We start from the raw sequence: 22,504 nt of genomic DNA on the forward strand, positions 1-22,504 counted from the left end.
AAAAAAAAATCAAATATCAAGGTGCCACAATAAGGGTCACTCAAGATCTGGCTGACTCCACATTAAAGGATCGAAGGACCTGGAACCTGATATTCCAAAAGGCAAAAGAACAAGGATTGCAACCAAGAATAAACTACCCAGTTATAGATCAGCATTTTCTTTCATGGAAGAAGATAGTCATTTAATGAAACAGAGGAATTCCATTTGTTTCTAAGAAAAAAACCAGATTTAAACAAAAAATTTGATCTACATTCACAAGACTCAAGAGAAGCAGAAAAAGGTAAAAAGAACTCTTGAGAACTGTATCTCTGTTGTGGACATACAGAATAATTTGATTTTACTGATATAACATAAAAAAGGGAAGTAGTAAAGGGAAGGGGATAGTATCAGAAAAAGGGAAAGGAGAGATAAAAAAGGGAAACTACATCCCAGGAAGAAGCATAAAAAAATCTACCACATATGAGGGAATTTAGAGAGGGGGAGAAACATTGTGTGAATCTTACTCTCATCAGAGTAGGCTCAAAGAGCAAATAATTGACATATTTGTTTTTCAGAGAATTCTCTCTCACCTCATTATAAAGGGGGAGAGGAAAAGGAAAAAGGAAAAGGGGAATAAGGGAAGGTTACAAGAAAGGGGGAGGCACTTAAAAGGAGGGGGGAGGGATACTAAAAAAGGGAGGGCTGTGCGTCACAAGTGGGGTCCATAAACTCAATACTGGGGAAGGGGTTCAGGGGGGACAAGGGGACAAAAAGCATAATCGGGATAATATGATGGCAGGAAATACAGAATTAGTAATTTTAACTGTAAATGTGAATGGGATGAACTCTCCCATTAAACGGAGGCAGATAGCAGACTGGATCAAAAGTCAGAAACCTACAATATGTTGTTTACAGGAAACACACTTAAAGCAGGGAGACACATAAAGAATAAAGGTAAAAGGTTGGAGCAGAATCTATTATGCTTCAGATGAAGCCAAAAAAGCAGGGGTAGTCATCCTTATTTCAGATCAAGCAAAAGCAGAAATTGATCTAATTAAAAGAGATAAAGAAGGAAACTATATCTTGCTAAAAGGTAGCATAGACAATGAAGCCATATCAATACTAAACATGTATGCACCAAGTAGTCTTAACTTCCTAAAGGAAAAGTTAAGAGAGTTGCAAGAAGAAATAGACAGCAAAACTATAATAGTAAGAGATCTCAACCTTGCACTCTCAGAATTAGATAAATCAAACCACAAAACAAATAAGAAAGAAATTAAAGAGGTAAATAGAACATTAGAAAAACTAGGTATTATAGATCTTTGGAGAAAACTGAATGGTGATAGAAAGGAATATACTTTCTTCTCAACAGTTCATGGAACCTATACAAAAATTGACCATATATTGTGACATAAAGATCTCAAAATTAAATGCAGGAAGGCAGAAATAGTAAATGCCTTCTTCTCAAATCGCAATGCAATAAAAACTACATTCAACAAGAAGTTAGGGGTAAACAGACCAAAAAGTAATTGGAAATTAAATAATCTCATCTTAAAGAATGACTGGGTGAAATAGCAAATTATAGAAGCAATTAATAATTTTACCAAAGATAATGACAACGATGAGACATCATACCAAAATTTGTGGGATGCAGCTAAAGCGGTAATAAGGGGAAAATTTATATCTTTAGAGCCTTATTTGAATAAAATAGAGAAAAAAGATTAATGCAACCTGCAACTTAAAAAACTAGAAAAAGACCAAATTAAAAAACCCCAACCAAAAACTAAACTTGAAATTCTAAAATTAAAAGAAATCAATAATATTGAAAGTAAAAAAACTATTGAATTAATAAATAAAACTAAGGGTTGGTTTTATGAAAAAGCTAATAAAATGGATAAACCTTTGGTAAATCTGATCAGAAAAAGGAAAGAGGAAAATCAAATTGTTAGTCTTAAAAATAAAAAGGGGGATCTTTCCACCAATGAAGAGAAAATTAGAGAAATAATGAGTTCCTTTGCCCAACTTTATGCCAATACATTTGATAACAAGTGAAATGGATCACTACCTCCAAAAATATAGGCTTCCTCGATTAACAGAGGAGGAGGTAAGCTGCTTAAATAGTCCCATTTCAGAAAAAGAAATAGAACAAGCTATTAATCAACTCCCCAGGAAAAAAATCCCCAAGACCAGATGGATTTACATGTGAATTCTACCAAACATTTAAAGAACAATTAGCCCCAATGTTATATAAACTATTTGAAAAAATAGGGGATAAAGGAGTCCTACCAAACTCCTTTTATGACACAGACATGGTACTGATACCTAAACCAGGTAGATTGAAAACTGAGAAAGAAAACTATAGACCAATCTCCTTAATGAATATTGATGCTAAAATCTTAAATAAGATATTAGCAAAAAGACTTCAGAAAATCATCCACAGGATAATAAACTGTGACCAAGTAGGATTTATACCAGGAATGCAGGGCTGGTTTAATATTAGGAAAACTATTAGTATAATTGACCATATTAACAATCAAATTAATAAAATAAATATGATCATCTCAATAGATGCAGAAAAATCATTTGATAAAATCCAGCCTCCATTCCGGCTGAAAACGCTTGAGAGTATAGGAATAAATAGACTATTCCTTTAAATAGTCCGGAGCATATATTTAAGACCATCAGTAAGCATAATATGTAATGGAGATAAACTGGAACCTTTCCCAGTAAAATCAGGAGTGAAACAAGGTTGCCCACTATCACTGTTACTAGTCAATATTGTATTAGAAATGCTAGCCTTGGCAATAAGAGTCAAGAAAGAGATTAAAGGAATAAGAGTAGGTAATGAGGAAATCAAACTATCACTCTTTGCCGATGATATGATGGTATACTTAGAGAACCCCAGAGATTCTAATAAAAATTTATTAGAAATAATTCACAACTTTAGCAAAGTTGCTGGATACAAAATAAATCCACATAAATCCTCAGCATTTTTATACATCACCAACAAAATGCAACAGCAAGAGATACAAAGAGAAATTCCATTCAAAATAACTGCCGAGAGTATAAAATATTTGGGAATCCATCTACCAAAGAAAAGTCAGGAATTATATGAGCAAAATTACAAAACACTTGCCACAAAAATAAAGTCAGATTTAAATAATTGGAAAGACATTCAGTGCTCTTGCATAGGCCGAGCAAATATAATAAAGATGACAATACTCCCCAAACTAATCTATATTTAGTGCTATACCAATCAGACTCCCAAGAAACTACTTTAATGACCTAGAAAAAATAACAACAAAATTCATATGGAAGAATAAAAAGTCGAGAATTTCAAGGGAATTAATGAAAAAAAGTCAGATGAAGGTTGTCTAGCTATACCTGATCTAAAGCTATATTATAAAGCAGCAGTCACCAAAACCATTTGGTATTGGTTAAGAAATAGACTAGTTCAATCAGTGGAATAGATTAGGTACACAGGACAAAATAGGGTACAACTATAGCAATCTAGTGTTTGACAAACCCAAAGATACCAATATTTGGGATAAGAATTCATTATTTGAAAAAAAACTGTTGGGAAAACTGGAAATTAGTATGGCAGAAATTAGATATGGACCCACACTTAACACCATATACCAAGATAAGATCAAAGTGGGTCCATGATTTAGGCATAAAGAATGAGATCATAAATAGATTAGAGGAACAGAGGATAATCCACCTCTCAGATCTGTGGAGGAGGAAGGAACTTATGGCCAAAGGAGAACTAGAGATCATTATTGATCACAAAATAGAAGATTTTGATTACATCAAATTAAAAAGCTTTTGTAAAAACAAAACTGATGCAAATAAGATTAGAAGGGAAGTAACAAATTGGGAAAATATTTTTACAGTTAAAGGTTCTGATAAAGGCCTCATTTCCAAAATATATAGAGAACTGACTCTAATTTATAAGAAATCAAACCATTCTCCAATTGATAAATGGTCAAAGGATATGAACAGACAATTTTCAGATGATGAAATTGAAACCATATCCACTCACATGAAAGAGTGTTCCAAATCACTACTGGTCAGAGAAATCCAAATTAAGACAACTCTGAGATACCACTTCACATCTATCTGATTGGCTAAGATGACAAGAACAAATAATGATGAATGTTGGAGGGAATGTGGGAAAACTGGGACACTGATGCATTGTTGGTGGAGTTGTGAAAGAATCCGGCCATTCTGGAGAGCAATTTGGAACTATGCCCAAAAAGTTATCAAACTGTGCATACCCTTTGATCCAGCAGTGCTACTACTGGGCTTATTTATATCCCAAAGAAATACTAAAGAAGGGAAAGGGACCTGTATGTGCCTAAATGTTTGTGGCAGCTCTTTTTGTAGTGGCTAGAAACTGGAAAATGAATGTATGTCCATCAATTGGAGAATGGGTGGGTAAATTATGGTATATGCATGTTATGGAATATTATTGCTTTGTAAGAAATGACCAGCAGGAAGAATACAGAAAGGTTTGGAGAGACATGCATGAACTGATGCTGAGTTAAATGAGCAGAAACAGAAGACCACTATACACTTCAACAACAATACTGTATGAAGATATATTCTGATGTAAGTGGATATCTTCAACATAAAGAAGATCCAACTCACTTCCAGTTGATCAGTGATGGACAGAAACAGCTACACCCAGAGAAGGAACACTGGGAATTGAATGTAAACTGTTTGCACTCCTGTCTTTCTACCCAGGTTACTTATACCTTCGGAATCCAACTCTTAACATGCAACAAGAAAATTGGATTTACACACATATATTGTATCTAGGTTATACTGTAATACATTTAATATGTATGGGATTGCCTGTCATCTAGGGGAAGGAGTAGAGAGAGGGAGGGGAAATTTTGATAAAATGAATTCAAGGGATAATGTTATAAAAAAAATTACTCATGCACACTGTGAAAAAATTATAATTATAAAATTAATAAAAAATCAAGTAATTAATTAATTAATTAATTTTTAAAAAAAAGGAATATCAGTTTGATAGCACTATAGAGCCTGTAGTGAAGAGGGAAGACATTAAATATAGGAAGCCCAATTAAGCAGCTATTGCAGTAGTCCAGGGGAAAAAAAAAAAAAGTGATAAGGGTATATTGTCCTGGTATAAATAGAGATAAGGAAACAATTGTAAGAGAAACTTAGGGAATGTAATCAAGTTTTAGCAATGGAGTAGATATGCAAAGTGGAAAAGAATGAAAAATCCAAGATTGCTCCTGGGTTGTAAATATAGAAGAATTAGAGGTGGTGCCTTTGATAGATAAATGTTTTGGTTGTTGTGTTTTTGGACATCTTTTAAGTGGATCTTCACAATCCTACTTTTAAAAAATCTTTGTAGCAAATGCTTATTCTACACATATTACTTTTCAAAATATTTTATCAAATGTGATCAATTTTGTAACCCAGAGCTTGAGGCTACTATTATTTTAGAAACAAGTCAGTGTGTTAAGCCAAACCTACCTTATGTTTTTTAATCTTTCCTACACAGTTTTTTACCCTTCTAGATAGGATACTATATTGAGTATCTTTTGCAAGCAGAAAAGCTGATATCAAAATTCCACAATAGGTTAATTTTTTTCTTGTATTTCTTCCATTCTATAAACATGTAAGTGAATGATAATGATCTTGTTGGATATTATTATGGTATTATCATCATTGCTGGTCAATAAGGTAACATAAAAAACAATAATAATCATATAAATAAACAGGATAAATTAATAAAATAGACTTAAAGTAATCTAGAAAATAATGTGTTTATATTTTTAAGGTGAAACTGGACCAATGGTAGCTGCTACCCTGAAGCTTGGAATTGCCATCTTAAATGGAGGAAATTCTACAGTACAGCAGGTAATTTCTTAAAATTATTCTAATTTTGCCTTAGTCTAGTTAATGTAGCATTAGTAACTATGTAATACACTCTACTAAATTAATAGAATATATAATTAGAAGTCAGGTAAATAAGGAAGGAAGACCTAATTCAAAAAATAAATCAGATACTATGACCATGATTAACTCATTTGACTCTTTTGAGTCTGTTTTCTCATTTATAAAATATTTGTACCTACGAAAACTCTAATGAGATAATTAATATAGTTAGGATATTTTGTAAATTTTGAAGTGCTATATGCATTATTACTACATGATACATTAATTTTATATTGTCGGGGGCAGCTAGGTGGATAGAGCACCAGCCCTGAATTCAGGAGGACCCAAGTTCAAATCTGGTCTCAGACACTTAACACTTCCTAGCTGTGTGACCCTGGGCAAGTCACTTAACCCCAGCCTCAAAAAAAAAAAAAAATTTATATTGTCAGAATCTTTCATTTCTCATCTTCCTTGCTATTAGTGAGTTAGGTACTTTTAAGTAAATATTAGTGTGTGGTACGGAAATGGTGAAGGGTCACCATTTAATAAAAAAGCTGGAGAGAGCTCTAGAGAAAAGCAAAGTTTATTGTACATTCTCGCGAGAAGGGCGTCCCACTCTTCGAGTAGACTATCGAAGAGAGGAAGCGCCTCCTGTGGGCAGGACAGCACCTTTAATCCCTAACGCAAAACGCCCCCTCCCACCACTGACCCTCATCCTCATTGGCTGAGAGTCTTACATTCTAAACGCGAGATCTACCCATGAAATTGAACTTGACCAATAAGTACATAGTTGCCCATATTTGGATGAAATAGGGAGATGTCATAGGAGGGGAAGGCAATGCCCTTCAGAGTCCTTCAGGCCTACTCGAACTCTGAAGTAGATAAAGCCTTACTCGATTTTCACAACTGTCTTGAAAAATCTCACCTCATCTCATTCATTAGAATTACAATTAAATGAATAAGGGTAAACCCATCTGAATACTTATATAATACATTGAACTTTTAAAATGGCTAGCTCTAAATTATTCTTAGTTATTGACATCAATTTAAATTAAAATAAATTAAAACGTCCATTTCCATTGTTGCAATCATTGTCTAGATTATTTTCCTGTTTCTGCTCACTTGACACTGATCCATCATATATCTTTTTATGCCTCTCTGAATTCTTCTTATTCATCATTTTTTTGGCACAGTAATTTTCTATCACATTCATGGAACATCATTTGTTTAGCTATTTCCTAATAATTAGGTATCTTCTTTTTTTGCACTTCTTTGTTTCCATAAAAAGTGATTCTATGTTTCATTTTGTCTACATGGAACTTCTTTTTCCACCCCTGAGCACTTTGGAATATATACCTAACATTGGGATCTCTGGGCCATAGACAGAGCATGGATATTTTAGTCATTTATTAACCAAAATTCCAAATTACTTTTTAGAATGTTTGATGCAGATCATGACTCCAGAAGTAGCACATTCATAAAACTGTCTTTCTACAACCCCACTATGATTCCTTTCCCATCTTTTGTCACTTTTGCCAGTTCTGTGGCATGAGATAGAACCTCAAAAGTAATTTTAATTTGTATTTCTCTCATTAATGATATGAGTTCATCTTTAAAAAATTTTCTTCTATTTCTTTTTTTGGGGTGTGTGCATATTCACTCATATTTGGCATTAAAAAGAAGGAAGGGGAGGGAGGGACGTTATGAAAATCACATTCAAAATAATCACAAAATATATAACATACCTGAAAAATAGCCTAGTAACACATGCAAGATTTGTGTAACACAGCTTAAATATGCATTACAAAAATAAAGACAAATTTAAAATACTGTTGAAATGATAACTGTTCATAGTATGGGCAAGTCAACATAAATGAAAATGATAATACTATTAAGGAAAAAAAGTATAGAATCTAAAAAGAAATTAAGATGAAAAAATATGAGTAAAGGAGACACAGCCAGACTTCAAGATATATTATAAATGATTATCATCAAATTTAAATTTTAATGCCCAAATATGAGGGAATATACACACACCCTAAAAAAGAAATAGAAAAAAAATTTTAATTATTTTGATAAGCCTAATAAGAAATTCCTCACCCCAATGAATAAGTGATGAAATGATAGGAACAAATAATTCTCAAAAAAATTGGTTTCCTTTTTTTAAATGAACTTCTGAGAAAACTGAGAATCAGTTTGCTTGAAATTAGGGTTAAATCACCATTTAATATTGTAAATCACAATAAACTGAAAATAAATATGTTAACCAATTATTAAATATCATGTCATTAAAAAGTTAGATAAGATTCTTTTTATAATTGTGACAGAAAACTCTTACCCATATCAAGGAATAGAAGCAATCATAAAACACAAAATAGACATTTTGACTTAAATATTTTAATTTTTTTGTGAATAAAATCATTGAAAGCAAAATTAGAAAAGAAAAAATAGAATAGGGAATAAAATATCTTGAGTAAAAATCTTATATAATAATGTTATATAGGAAAATGATAAAAAATACCTACACCAACGACCATTCCCCAGTGGATTTATTTGACAGATAAGTAGCCAAAAGATATTAATAAATTGTTTAAGAAGCTTGTAAAATCTAAATAAAAGCAACCAGGTGGCACAATAGATAGAGCACAGAATCTGGAGTCAAGAAGAAAACTTGAATTCAAAAATGACCTCAGATACTAAATGTGTAACCCTGGGCAAGTCACTTAATCCTCTTTGCCTTCATTTCCCAACTGGAACAACTGAATAATAAAAACCTGATAATTATTAAAAAAAAAAAAAAAAAGAAGAACAAAAAACAAAAACAAAAACAAAAAAACATGATCGAAATCACAAATGAATACAAATTTCACCTTTCTCTGCATAAATTGACAAATGTAATGGCAACTAGATGGAATCATATAAATATTAGATATTATTATTATTCAAGGAGAATAATCAATGTTGACAGAGAGATGGAAAAACAGGCACACTGATGAACTATTGTCAGTAAGTCTGAACTGTTTCATCTGTTCTGGATGTCATTTTGCAATTGCCATAAGGAGGAAAGGGAAGAAGAAAAGGAATAAGCCGTTATTAAGCCCATACCATGTACCTAGCATATGTTTTGCTTAAGTACCTTACAAATATTACTTCATTTAATCTTCACAACAGCCTTCAGTGGTAGGTTCCATCATTACCCCCATTTTATAGTTGAGAAACTAAAGTTATCAGAGATTGATTTGCCCAGGTCACTTGTCACATAACTTGAAAGTATCTGATGCTGGATTTAAACTCAGATCTTCCTAACTCAGATCCAGCACTCTGGATTTTAAAATCTGAAACAGAAACCATATCTGACAATATTATGATATACTTAATCACCTGTCTGCTGTAAGAAAGAATATATATTTTGTAATCTTTTTTCTAGAATTTTTAATTTTTTAATTAGTAATTTTGATTTCTTTTTAGTTATCTTTTCATTTACATTGTTTTAATTGTGTTGTATTTTTTCATTTATTTTATTTTATATCAATTCATGCAAAATTTTCTACACTTATCATATTTGTGACAACATATAATATTATTTCATTAATTCATATATCATATTCTTCAGCCATTTTCCAATTGGTGGGTAACCACTTTATTTTCAGATCTTTACTATAACTGGATGTTATATATTCTCTCTTATGGCAGACAGGTGATTAAGTATGCCACAAAATATACTGTCAGACATGGTTTCTGTTTCAGATTTTAAAATTGATTTTGTGACATGAAAGATTTAGATTTTTGGATGTGGCAGAAAATAACTGATAAAAGACCTCAATACATGTTTTTTTTAAATATTATATGCTGTGTTGTACTTTAAATTGTTTTAAAGGGAGAAATCTGATTAGAATTAATTATGGCAAATACTTTAAATAGAAAAAAAAATCTGTTTCTGTCAGAGATTTGGTTCTTTACTACTTTTTGTTCTTTTTAAATTTTACTATTCTGTATAGATGTCATCATACAGTTACTGGCCTCTGCTGTTTAAGGCAGAAGACATTACATTTCTGTGCCTTTACATTGACTGTCCCCCTTGCCTTGAATATTTTCCCTCTTCACCTCTGCCTCTTAGTTTTCCTGGCTTTATTCAGATCTTGATTCACAGCTCAAATCTCACTTCTGCAGAAGGTTTCCTATTATCTCTTACCTACTACTCCATTAAGACCTTAACCTCTCAAATTACTTTCCATCTACTCTGTTAATTTACATGCTATTTACCTCATTAGAATGTGAGTTCTTGGAAGGCAGATACTCTTTTAACCATTTTTTATATCTTCAGTCTTTAGCATGGTACCTGTCAAATAGTAAACTCTATAATGCTTGCTGACTTATCAAAGTTAAATTGTAAAGCTTCAGAGAGCCTGAAAAGGTTGATTTACAAACATTTATATGCTCTTCTTTAAGAACTTAGGGATTTAACAGTTCTTTAGTAACGGACTTTCAGGAAAATCTTCTCCACCTTGCAAAAGAACCAACATGGAAATTTTCACTGTGTTTATATTTCATAGCTTATAGCATTCTTTTTTATTTCCTTTCTTATAAACCCATACAGCATTCAAGCCCTTTCTTTTTTCTTCTGAAGTTCCTTTTACCTATAGGTAAATGCTTCCATGTTCCTGTGGTATCATCCCCTCAGTTTTAATAAAGATAATGCCTTATTATTTCTGTGCTATATATTTAGTTATATGGACTCAATTAACAGCCTTGTGTTCTGTTCTTTGAAAGCCTTCCTACAGAGAATGTAGAATCACAGGAATGTAGTTTATGAGACATCCTGAGAGATTTATTTAATCTAGTATGTTCTTTAATTCCAGAAATTAAGATTCTACAATCTTATTTTATCAGTAAGTAGTTAAGAAACATTTCTTTGTCCTCTAGGCCTAGTTAGTGATCTTATACTACAAGGGACTTTGTATAAAATCTTCATTGCTGCAGGAAGATTTTTACTTAATCACTAATTAACAAACATTAAGTACCAATTATCTGCTAAGTGCTGGAAATACAAATAAAAAGAAAAGTATCATTCCTCCTTTCAAGGAGCTTAAATTCTTCTGGAGCAGAGATGTTTATATTTTCTCTATACAAATGAGTACCGAGAGAATATGCATGCATTTATATATACATGTACAATAAGTATACACACAGTTGATATATGGGTATAGAACATGCATATGATAATTATTTAATGTATATGTATATATAGAATGTACAATAAATATAAAGTTATTAGTTAGGAAGAATGGGCACTAGTTAGGGGGATCATGAAAATTAACTGTACATGGTTATACTTAGGTCTACTAAGATTGTTTGACCTAGCATTATTTAGGACACACAGAATTATTATTTTCTTATTTATTGTTATAATATAGATTTAGATCTTGAAGGATGCTTAAATATAGTTTAATCCTGTCCCCTCATTTTGTACCTAAAGATGCTGTAGATAATAGAAATCAAGTGACTTGCAAATAAAGTTATATAGGTATTATATTGCAAAGCTAGAATTCAAATTCAGGTCCTTTGATTAAAAATCTAATGCTGTTCTCAAGTGACTATAATTCTCCCAAGAAATTGACAGGTATGATGAATTTTTATCTTTGTGAAAGAATTGTTCATAATTTTTGAATGCATCTGTTTTCCATAGAATGATCTTATAAAATTGTAGTAGCTGAAATATATTATGTATAATTTCCCTATGAAATGTAATAGTAAATTGGGATGAAAATGTATCACACACATCATTTAAGCATTACAATCAATATTTTATTTCAAAATATTAATATTATTCATATGCAATGTTTATTCATCTACATGTTCAAATGATCAAAAATTTTGTTTTATCTCATTGAGTTAAGTGGTTTATGTATTTACTGTAGAAAATGCTTGACTACCTCAAAGAGAAAAAGGATGTGGGCTTCTTTCAGAGCCTTGCTGGCCTGATGCAGTCATGTAGGTAAGAAAATACCTTCCTTCAATCAATTATTATTTTTCTTGAAACATTTTAAAAGTATATGTCAAGATACAGAAACTAAATTTATTTTATTTAGTTATGCTTCAAAAGAAAACTAGTAAATCAGTCTAATGTGAAGTGAAGTAGTAAAATATAAGTTCTGATTGGCAGATTGGAGCCACACTTGAGGGCTAGATGTAGGACTTCAGTCCTTGAATCAGGTATTTATTTATGCTTTAAAAAATATTTTTGTTATATATATAACAAATATGAATATTTTACTACACCTATGAAGAGCAGAAAAGATAACTATAAAATTATGAAGAGGTTTATATAGTTTGGATTCTTTAAAATTTTATAAGTTTTAACATCTAATTAATAGCATTGTCTTGCCTGTTTGTGTTACTCTTTCTGAACATTGCTCTCTTATGTGTAATTTTTAATGTTGTTTGACTTTTTTGTGTGTGCATTATTCTCAATACTCACCAATTGTCACCAAATAAAGTCTCCCTAGTAACATATAAATACCGTCAAGCAAAACCAATCATGATCTGTGGTAGTAAATATTTTTAAAGCTCCTACTATGTTCCAGGCACAATGCTAAGCCCTCTAAAAACAAAAATTGATATATATCAATTGATATGTCAAGGTAATGCCTAGTCTCAAGAAAAGAAGTTGAAAAAAAATATATAGCACAATATAATATAATAGAGATTCAGTTCATGCATGATATGACAAGACATTCATTATAGATATCAGATGTGTGGGACAGTGATCCTTACCCAAATTAAAATCAGAGTCACTTGAGGTGTAAAAAGATAACAACAAAGATTTATTACAATCTCATAAGAAAGCACAAATCCCAATAGACAAGATGTCAGTAGAGAAGTGCAAAGTGCAAACTGCAATAACAAGATTAAATAGACCTTAAATGCAGAAACCTCATCCCACCCTCTAATTTTTCCTTCTATTGTCTGGGGACCAGGGAAATCTATCCCAGAAGCAAAAGAATAAATAACAAACTCAATTCAAATTTCCCTAGAGAACTGCTATACAAGCAGACATTCTCAGATGAGAGAATTCTATTACCTGAATTCCCAAAGCCATCACCTTTAAAAGAAGTATTTAAATGCTAATTAAGAGATAGGGGGAAACCCCGGAGGGAAATATTCATCCAAGAAAACAACACCTACATCTTTTAGCTTTAGCTCAACTTGCTATTGCAAAGCCTCAAGCCACAAATATGGCAAAAGTCAAAGCCACATTTCCATGAAAGATCTTCACTCAATTTATCCTCTTTAGTCCTTCCTCTTTATTTAAAAACCTTTGAAGACTTCTCATACCATTCTTGATACATTTCCTCTATCTTCTTGTTTTCAGTCTCTAATCTCTCTGGACCTGTTTGTCATTTTTTTTTTTTTTCTCTTGGGGAACATTCTCATCTTTTAATACTCCATGTCTAACTGAACTTCCTCTTTCAGATTGTGGAAATTTGTAGAAAGCCTAGTCATGTTCCTGAGGTTAAATTTTGCCTATACATTTTCTCTATGAAACCTACTTGTGGACCATCCTATGGCTGCCACCTTGCTCTGGGTCAGCCCATCACAGCATTCTGCCTTATGGTATCTTTTCCTTTCCCACATACCACATGGTATGTCCCCTAACTGAATTTCTCCTCTTTACAACTAAGTCTTTTAGGATGCTGAGGCCCTTTCAAGATTTAGTCTGCCAGCTAAGGGTATGCCCCAACCTCATGGGATGCTCCCTTTCTCCTGGAAATTGTGAATTCTAGAGAGAAACTTATCCGACATATATTCTTCCAACTCTATTTCATATCTACCATCCCTTCATTTTGTCTATAACCTATTTCCCCAAATAAATCTACCCTTTGCCAAAGAGAATGGCCATCATGAACTCTTCACATGACCAAGCCCCAACTTTTGGTGCCTTCAGTCATTTGATTCAAACTTCACACCATCAGTGAGGACCAGATCTGGAATGGGACATGGGCCAATTTTCTGATGTCTTTGGCAATTTCCTTCATTATCCATTAGTTTTCCATTATCATCAGTTTTCATACAGCAACAATTTAATTTCCCACAAACTCTACCTTCTTCAGCCAACAAGTCTAATACCAATCTATGCTGGAGTACTGCTTCCCTAGTCTGAGTGGCCTGGTCTGCTAAGAAATCCACTTTTTTTGTCATCTGGGTAATAATTATATTGACCATGACCTGGAGCCTAATGAGGCTATTCGTCATACAGTTTGGGGGTTCTGTGCCCACAACTCCCATCTGGGACTATCACCCCAAACATTTGTATTCCCAATTATTAGGGCAGATAATGCTTCACAAATAAAGATACCAATCAGGAAAGTCAGCAACAACAAAATACTAAAAGACATATACATCTAGCAATAGATAGATGATTAGGCCAAATGCTCACCTAGTTATTTAAAATATTAAGACCACATATTTTCAGATAGGAAACTGCAAGATCTTACATACTTGAATTGTGCTCATAGCTTCTACTGAATACTTGCCCTGATTATAGAAATTTATTATTAGAGGAAAAAGCAGGGACATGATTATAATAGCATCAAAACTGGTCCTTCAGGCCTCAGCCTGAAAGCATATACATGACAGGATAAAACATTCTTAGCTAATTGTATGCAATAACAATTTCACCTTTTAGCCAGACTCAGGAATAATCTGGTGGGTTTTTATTCAAAGGAGCACCACTGGGAAACTGAGTCAGAAGGATCCCACCTTAAGTAGAAGCTAAGGTTGTCTTCCCAACTCTTGCTGAAATGCTAACTTTCACCTGTAACAATTCAGTATCAAAATCTCCTGAATAGCTTGTGGCATATTCCTTTTTATATGGTGGATTATTGACTTGATGATCTATCAGACAATCATATCTGAATTCAAAATTCCAAATAACATCAGCTGCAGTCCCAAGAGATTTTGTCTTACACAACAAGTCTCATCCTTCAAAGCTTCAGGTGAATTTAAGTTTCAAGGATCACATATCCTAAATAAGTATTGACCATACCTACTTACATTGGTAACAGTAAGAGATTTATCCTAGAAAGTTCACAGCTTATGTTCATGTCTAAGTAGATGGATTTTAAATTCAACATTACAAATCATTTTATGTAATTGAGCATCTTAAGGAATCTCTCTAAACAATGAGAACTGCTTTAAAATGATTCAATTTTAAATGATTCACATAGAATATAGAATATGCTGGCCTAATCTTACATTAAAGAACCCCATCAGAATTAACATTAATAATTTGTCCATCCTAAAAAATGTTAATTCAACTTTTTTCAATAGAGTAATCTCTATAACTTTTCTGGAAATACAAATAACAGGTACAATACCAATATTAAAAATTCCTCTAAACACAATTAATTTCCTCTCCCACCAAAACATTCCTAATTGAAAAATCAATTTTAGAGGTTATAAATTTTAGAGGTTGCTCCACATGTCCTTTAATCCTGGTATTCTCAGTCTTCAGACTGAAGTCTCAGTCATCTGTAGCATTTGGTAAGATCCTTCCCACTCTGCTTTTTCCAGGATTTAGTAAGCACCCATTATCCTGAAATTACAAACTCCAGAGGTGTTTCCTGGGCCAGCAATCCTTGTTTCCTAAGGGCTAAATGGGAAGAGGACACTACCAGTACAGAATTCCTTAAAAACTAATCCTTTGTTTCAATATATGGTATTTTCCTTTTCCCTCCCAAATAAAATAACCAATTTCATATGGGCAAAGTCCCAGATCACTTCTGGGGACAGTTGTGGTTTTTTCATAAAGCAATAGGCAAAGATTTAGTTCAAGATAATTTAGTCTCTAACATTAATTTAGTAATCTGTTCCTTAAGAATCTGATTAATTCTTTCTATTTTCCCTGATGAAGGCAGATAGATGCCCAGGTGTATGGAATTGCCACTCAATTTGCAATCCTTCCCCATAATTTGGTTCTTTATCAGAATCAATAGTCTCTCTATCAATCTATACTTAGCTACAATTTGTTCCAGTATTATTCTACTAACCCCTCTTAAAGCAGCAGAGCTCAGGGGAAACCTTCCCCTATCCCCACTGATGTTATTTTATTAAAATCTAACTTCAATATTTTGGAACCCTGTTCCCTGGCTCTGGAGTGATATCTCCTTAAAACTCTCTTATTTATCTTTAGATATATTGCACACTTTTCAGATACAATATGTTCTGCAGTTATACATATCCCTATATCTCAAATTGCTTTTATTTCTTTGTTAAAGGGAGAAAGCAAGACAAACTTTAAAATTCACAATATAGGTAATATCTAAATAACTTTGAACCAAATTTCACAAAAAATTATACTACATATCCAACTGGACTGATAAAATGTTAAAGGAAAGTTCATACAATTTTTGTTTTTGTTTTTGCCAGGCAATTGGGTGACTTGCCCTGGATAAAACACATAATAAGTATCAAGTGTCTGAGGCTGGATTTGAACTCCTGACTCCAGGGCCTGTACTCTATTCACTGCACCATTTAGCTACCCCTAGGTCATACAAAATACAATTTAGAAAGCAACATGGTCTAATTAGGAGATACAAACGTAAAACCTCTTTAGATAAGTTACCAGAGAACCAAAATTTGTTAACTGAAAATCAAATCACATACATGTTTAAATTTCTAGTAGCAATATTTCAATATTAATGCAAACATATTTCTAAAATCTTATGCCAGAATAGATAACTTCACAATTTTAGTACATACTAGTTAATAGTAATTATCTCATACAATTTCAGAATCAGAATTTCAATTTAAACACACATAGCCCCAAATTTAAGATGGCAGAAAACTGTTCTTTCCAGTCTGTCTACAGGGCTTTAAGACCCTGTAGGCAGGGAGAGGGTTAGAGAAATTTGAACCTGGGTGTTCAGCTGCAGGTCTATCTACCCTCCATGCTAGAAATACTGGGGGCCATATCAAAGATGTTGGGATACCAGCACAAACCCCAGAAGAATCCATGCCATGCAGGGTCACCAGCCTAAGCAGATTCTATAAGCCTCTCCAAGAGAGAAAGGCTGGGAAAATTCCAGAGAGAATGTTGTTTGTTTTTCCTTTTGCAGTTTTTCTGTAAGCCTCAAATTCAAGTCCTCAGGAGTCTTTTAGTCCTGTAAATTAGGTCTACTTAAAAATATAGTGGACTAATTCTACTTAGTTGACTGAGAAATAGTGCCAAGCAAATTAAAATGTAGTCTTGAAAATTGCAGAATCTGCTTTTTGTTTTTGCACTTCTGAAACTTTTAACTATTTCTGCAGACTTAAATTGGCTACTTCTAGATCCTCAGAATATGTTAACTTTTTTTCTTTTTGATGTGAACTAGCTTCCTCTCTCTAGCTAAAAGCTATTTATATAAGTCCATTCTGTACAAAATAAGCAGGTTTTTTAAAAAATCCCAAATAGACAGATTTTTTCCTTTGTTATTTCCTTGACTAAGAGAAACACAGAAGACAAAACACAGGCTCTCTCCCACATATGAACACAAACTGCTTTTCTAAATCAATCAAGTCCCAGTTCTTAGAAGACCTTGAAGTGGAAGGGAGGAGGGAAGTCCTGGAGATAAATTTACACCCAGCCCTCGGGGATAAACAATTCTTCCCTGTGAGCTGGGAACCTGCCCATCCAAATAACAATATTTGATCCCTATACATTTTGGTACTTTATCCCAATTCTTCCTAAAAGGCCATCTTACCTGAACACTAGATAGTTTCTAGAGCCAGCTATCTTAGATTATGATGGAGGACTCACCCGATCTTACCAAAAGAAAATGGGAGAATCTTTACAGATTTGAACCACTTAGAATTTCCCAATATCAATGGGAAATAGGAGCCTTTTATGTATTCTAACCACTTAAATTCTCCTAATCCCAGTTGAATCACCCAGGCAACCCAGCTGTTCTTGGCTAAGGGAAAGTCCTCTTAACTACTTAAAATCTCTCTCTGCCTCCCATTTGCTTTCTCTATCTAGAGTGTTCCTTTCCCAAGGTTCACAGTATCTTATCATCTTTTCAAACTTTTCTCTGCTGCCTTATCTCCTAAACTTAATTAATCATTTAACTTTGCTAGCCCACTTCCATTTTTACTTTCTCTGTTTCTCTTTGGGAGTTTACCTGAGCAGCAGTTTCTGAGCCATGTCCAGGAATCATCAGAGAACCTTCCAGAGGGCACCTGCCCAAGGATACCATATGGGAGAAAACTTTCACAAACAGAAAATATCTCTGATGAGTCCCCCAAAATTGTGTGGAACATTTACCCTTACTCAAATTAAAATCAGAGACTTGAAGTTTAAAAAAAAAAAACAAAAACAAAAACAAAAAAGGATTTATTATGATATCATGAGAAAGAGTAACTCCCAACAGACAGGATATCAGTAGAGGAGTGCAAAGTGCAAACTGCACAACACAAGATTAAATATACCCTCAACACAGAAGCCCCCCTCCCCCAACCTTTTCTGCAATTGTCTGGGGAAGTCCAGGCTTAAACTCTAAATATGGAGATCTATCCCAGAAATAAAAGAATATATAACAAACAATTCATATTTCCCTAGAGAACTGCTATAGAAGCAAATATTCTTAGATGAGAATCTTCTGTTACCTGATTTCCCAAAGGCATCACCTTTAGAATAAGTACTTAAATGCTAATTAAGAGATCTGGGGAACAAAAGGAGACATGTTCATCAAAGATAATTGTATACCAGCAGCTTTTTAGCTATAGCTTAATTTGTTATTGCAAAGTCTCAAGTCACAATTAAGTCGAAGCCGCATTTCCTTGAGAAGTCTTCACTCAGTTTATCCCATTCACAGAGATTTGCTATTTTATTATATGAATAGCATATAGGCTCCAACCACAACTAAGCAAGGCAGAGTCATAGGTGATTAAGCAACTTGATTTTGGAGGGACATGACTTTTATAATTCAGGAAAGTCCATGGAAGGTGGGGGGCAAGATCTAGGGAGTAAAGGGAGGAACCAGGAAGGAATTGTAGCTGAGAGGGAGGAGGAAATAAAAATGGAATCTAGGGAGTGACAAAGTTATATACGAGCTTCATATCATCCTAAACTAACATAACAGTCTGGGAGAACTCACACATTTATGATTAACAGAGCAATCCTGACAATAAGCTAGGATTCATATCACTTTGTTTAGCAGAATACATGTATAACCCTTTCCACTAAAAATATTGTCAGAAAATAGCTTAGTGAATAATGAATTCTGTCTTGTTCATTGTTTAGTAAAAGATTAACTTTAGACCATGATGATTATCATTATTTTTCCTCTAATCTTATGAAAATGAATTGAAAATGATATCTCAACTTCAAATTTCCTTTGAACACTTAACATATAATTTCCTTTTTCTCTATCACATTCCATTTTGTATCATATATTTATCATATTGACATATCAATAAGTCAACAGGGCACTTATTAAACTCCTATAGTGTGTCTAGCACTGTGCTAAAATCATATTTAAATAATTATGTATAAACAAAATAGGATAAATTGGAGATAATCTCAGATGGAAGACATTAACATTAAGGATGATAAGAGAAGGTTTTTGCATAAAATAGGATTTTTAACTAAGATTTGAAGAAGCAAGGAAACAAAGAAGCCAGGAAGCAGAGATAAAGAGGAAGAAATTGAGAGCCATTGAAGCTTTTTCAATAATGAATAGACTTGTGCTTAAGAAGATCACTTTCTAACTGATTGGAGGATAAACTGGAGTGGGGAGGGACTTGAGTCAGAGGGACCAATGAAAGGGTTATTATAGTAATCCAAGCATAAGATAAGGTTAGTGTTAGGGTTAGCTATAGCAGAGTGATGGCTGTGTCAGAAAAAAGAAGGGAACATTAACTGGAGATATTATGAAGGTAAAATCTACAGGACTTGGAGAACTGATTGAATATGGGAGTTGAGAGTAGAGCATGAAGAGTAGAAGATGACACCTAAGTTGTCAGTATTTTTTTTTTAAATAATACCTTTTTATTTTTAAAATTCATGCAAAAATCATTCACCTTTGGAAACCTTGTGTTTCAAATTTATCTCCTTCCCTTGCCCCGCCCCCCTCCTCTAGACAGCAAATAATCCAATATATGTTAAACATGTGCAGTTCTTTTATATGTTTTCACATTTATCATGCTGCACAAGAAAAATCAGATCAAAAAGGAAAAAAATATGCAAGCAAGCAAGCAACAGCAAAAAAGATGAAAAATACTATGTTGCAATTTCTGGATACAGATGGCTCTCTCTATCACAAGTCTATTGGAATTGTTCTGAATCAACTCAATGTTGAAAAGACCATGACTATCAGAATTGATAATCACATAATCTTGTTGCTATGTACAACATTTTCTCGGTTCAGCTCACTTCATTCAACACCATCCCATACAAGTTTCTCCAGGTCTTTCTGAAATCATCCTGCTGATTGTTTTTTATAGAACAGTAATATTCCATAACATTTATACTACAACCTATTCAGCCATTCTCCAAGGTTGTTAGTATTTTCAAGACTAATAATGAAGTTAGGAACGGGGGAGGTCTGTGGGGTCAGAGGGAAAGATAATAGTTTAATTTTGAAAAGGAAAATTTAAAATGTCTACAAAATACCAAGTTCATGATGTCTGATGTAGAGTCGAAGATGTAAGTTTGGAGGTAAGGGTAGAGAGTGGACTTAATAAATAAAACTGAGAGTCATCTACATAGAATTAATCATTGGATCCAGAATAATTGAAGAAATCATCAAGTGAAATAGCACAGGGGAAGAAGAAAAGGTGACCTAACTCAGAATCTTGGAGGAATCTTCAGAGTTAGCAAGATCCAGTAAAAAAGACCAGTTGAGTCACTCAACTAGTAGAAGTGGAGCCAAGAGAGAACTTTGGCATGACAACTCAGAGAGTATGAAGGAGGAGATCAACAGAATTAGAGATTGCAAAGAGGTCAAGAAAGATGAAAATTGAGAAGAGGCAATTAAGTATGGCAACAAAAAAGCAATGATAAATTTGGAAAGAAGCGTTTCAGTTGACGTATGACATCATAGACTGGACTGAAGACAGTAAGAGGAAAGGATGTGCAGGCTCTGAGTGGATGGCCTTCTCAGGGTTAGCCATGAGAACAAAAAGAGGGAGAACGGACAGGTCAAATAAAGGGTTTTGAGGATGGGGAAGACATAGAAGTGTTTCTCTGCAGCAAGTAAGCAGCCAGTAGACAGAGAGAATGAAGATTAGTAGAGAAGTGGAGATGTTAGAGATAACAAACTGCTAGAGAAGATGTAATAGAATGAGATCCCTTTCTCATGTGGAGGGACTGGATTTGATAAAAAGCACCAGCTTTTCATATGAGTCAAATGAAGTGATAATGTGGAAAGTGATAGTGATGTTAAATGAGGAGGGTAAAAGTGGACCTTTCAGTGAATGGGGTTGGGTTTTTCAATGAAATATAAAACAAGAGTCTCACCTGAGAGAATAGGAGGGAGAGCCATGGTATATAAAGATTTAGAAAAAAAAAAAAAAAAAAGTGGAATAGTGATTCAAATAGGAAACTGTAAAAGAATTGCCTTGCTGAAATGAGTATCCTTCTTAGATCATATAATATCAATTTGTGGTGGACCCAATCAAAATAATTGGTGATCTTTTTTCCCCCATCTTCATCCAGCTGCATATTTCTGTGCTGAGCCTAACTCAAGCCAACCTCCTAGAAATTTAGGATCAGTATTAAAACAAAATGAGACACTTATAGGGCATTCAACCATTAACATTAAGCATAGCATGAGAAGGACCTCAAAAGGGGGTATGCAGTGAGGTTGATTAAATTGATTAAAGTGAGGAAAGCTCCTTTGCTTGAGTTGCCCATTGTCCACCAGGATAAGAGATGGCACATGGAGTTCCTTATAGCTGTTTTATTCTCATAGACCATGAAGTGATATTAGCAGCTTTAATTTTTAGGTCCCTGAAGCCAGTCAAGTTCCAAGGATGATTAAGGTCTTTTAAGAAAAAACAAGTTTAAATTCTTTGGGTGGAAAGACTAAGATATGACTATGACCACACCCTAAGCAGATTATATATTCTTAAGGGTAGGAACTGTTTTTTGTTTTTTTAACCTTTGCATCTATAGTAGGTAGACACAGTTCCTTATACTTCGAAAGAACTTGATATATAATGTTCATTGAATTAAATTGATTTGAATTTATATATATATATATATATATATATATCAATATTTACATTGAAATCATATTTCATTATAGATTTTCTAAAGATTTCTGTCCATTTTTATTATTGTTGTTTCAGTGTTCTTGACCTCAATGCATTTGAGAGACAAAACAAAGCAGAAGGACTTGGAATGGTGACAGAGGAAGGATCAGGTATTCACAGATTGAAAGAAAAAAAAATTTCTAATGATTTTTTTTTTTTTTTTTACAATTCACTAAAATTATATAGATTATTTCATGAAGTCAATCCTCAAGAAGCAGATGCCTTAATAAAAATGATGATAAATGGCTAATCTATATTTGGCTTTGAAATATAGGCACACATATAAAGACATATAAGTACTATACACACACAT

General features: G+C 33.4%; 1 protein-coding gene across 2 annotated transcripts in view; it reads left to right on the forward strand.

Annotated features, from left to right (window-relative positions):
• RYR2 (ryanodine receptor 2) overlaps positions 1-22,504 on the forward strand; it is a 699,155-nt gene that overhangs the window by 587,227 nt on the left and 89,424 nt on the right. For both annotated transcript variants that reach the window (XM_074262493.1, XM_074262494.1), the window contains 3 exons: positions 5,798-5,877; positions 11,814-11,890; positions 22,228-22,301. In XM_074262493.1, the coding sequence (XP_074118594.1) occupies positions 5,798-5,877; positions 11,814-11,890; positions 22,228-22,301 (231 nt within the window). The remainder of the gene's footprint in view (positions 1-5,797; positions 5,878-11,813; positions 11,891-22,227; positions 22,302-22,504) is intronic.

The sequence above is a fragment of the Sminthopsis crassicaudata genome, chromosome 4, assembly GCF_048593235.1.
Source record: "Sminthopsis crassicaudata isolate SCR6 chromosome 4, ASM4859323v1, whole genome shotgun sequence".
Classification (NCBI taxonomy): Eukaryota; Metazoa; Chordata; class Mammalia; order Dasyuromorphia; family Dasyuridae; genus Sminthopsis; species Sminthopsis crassicaudata.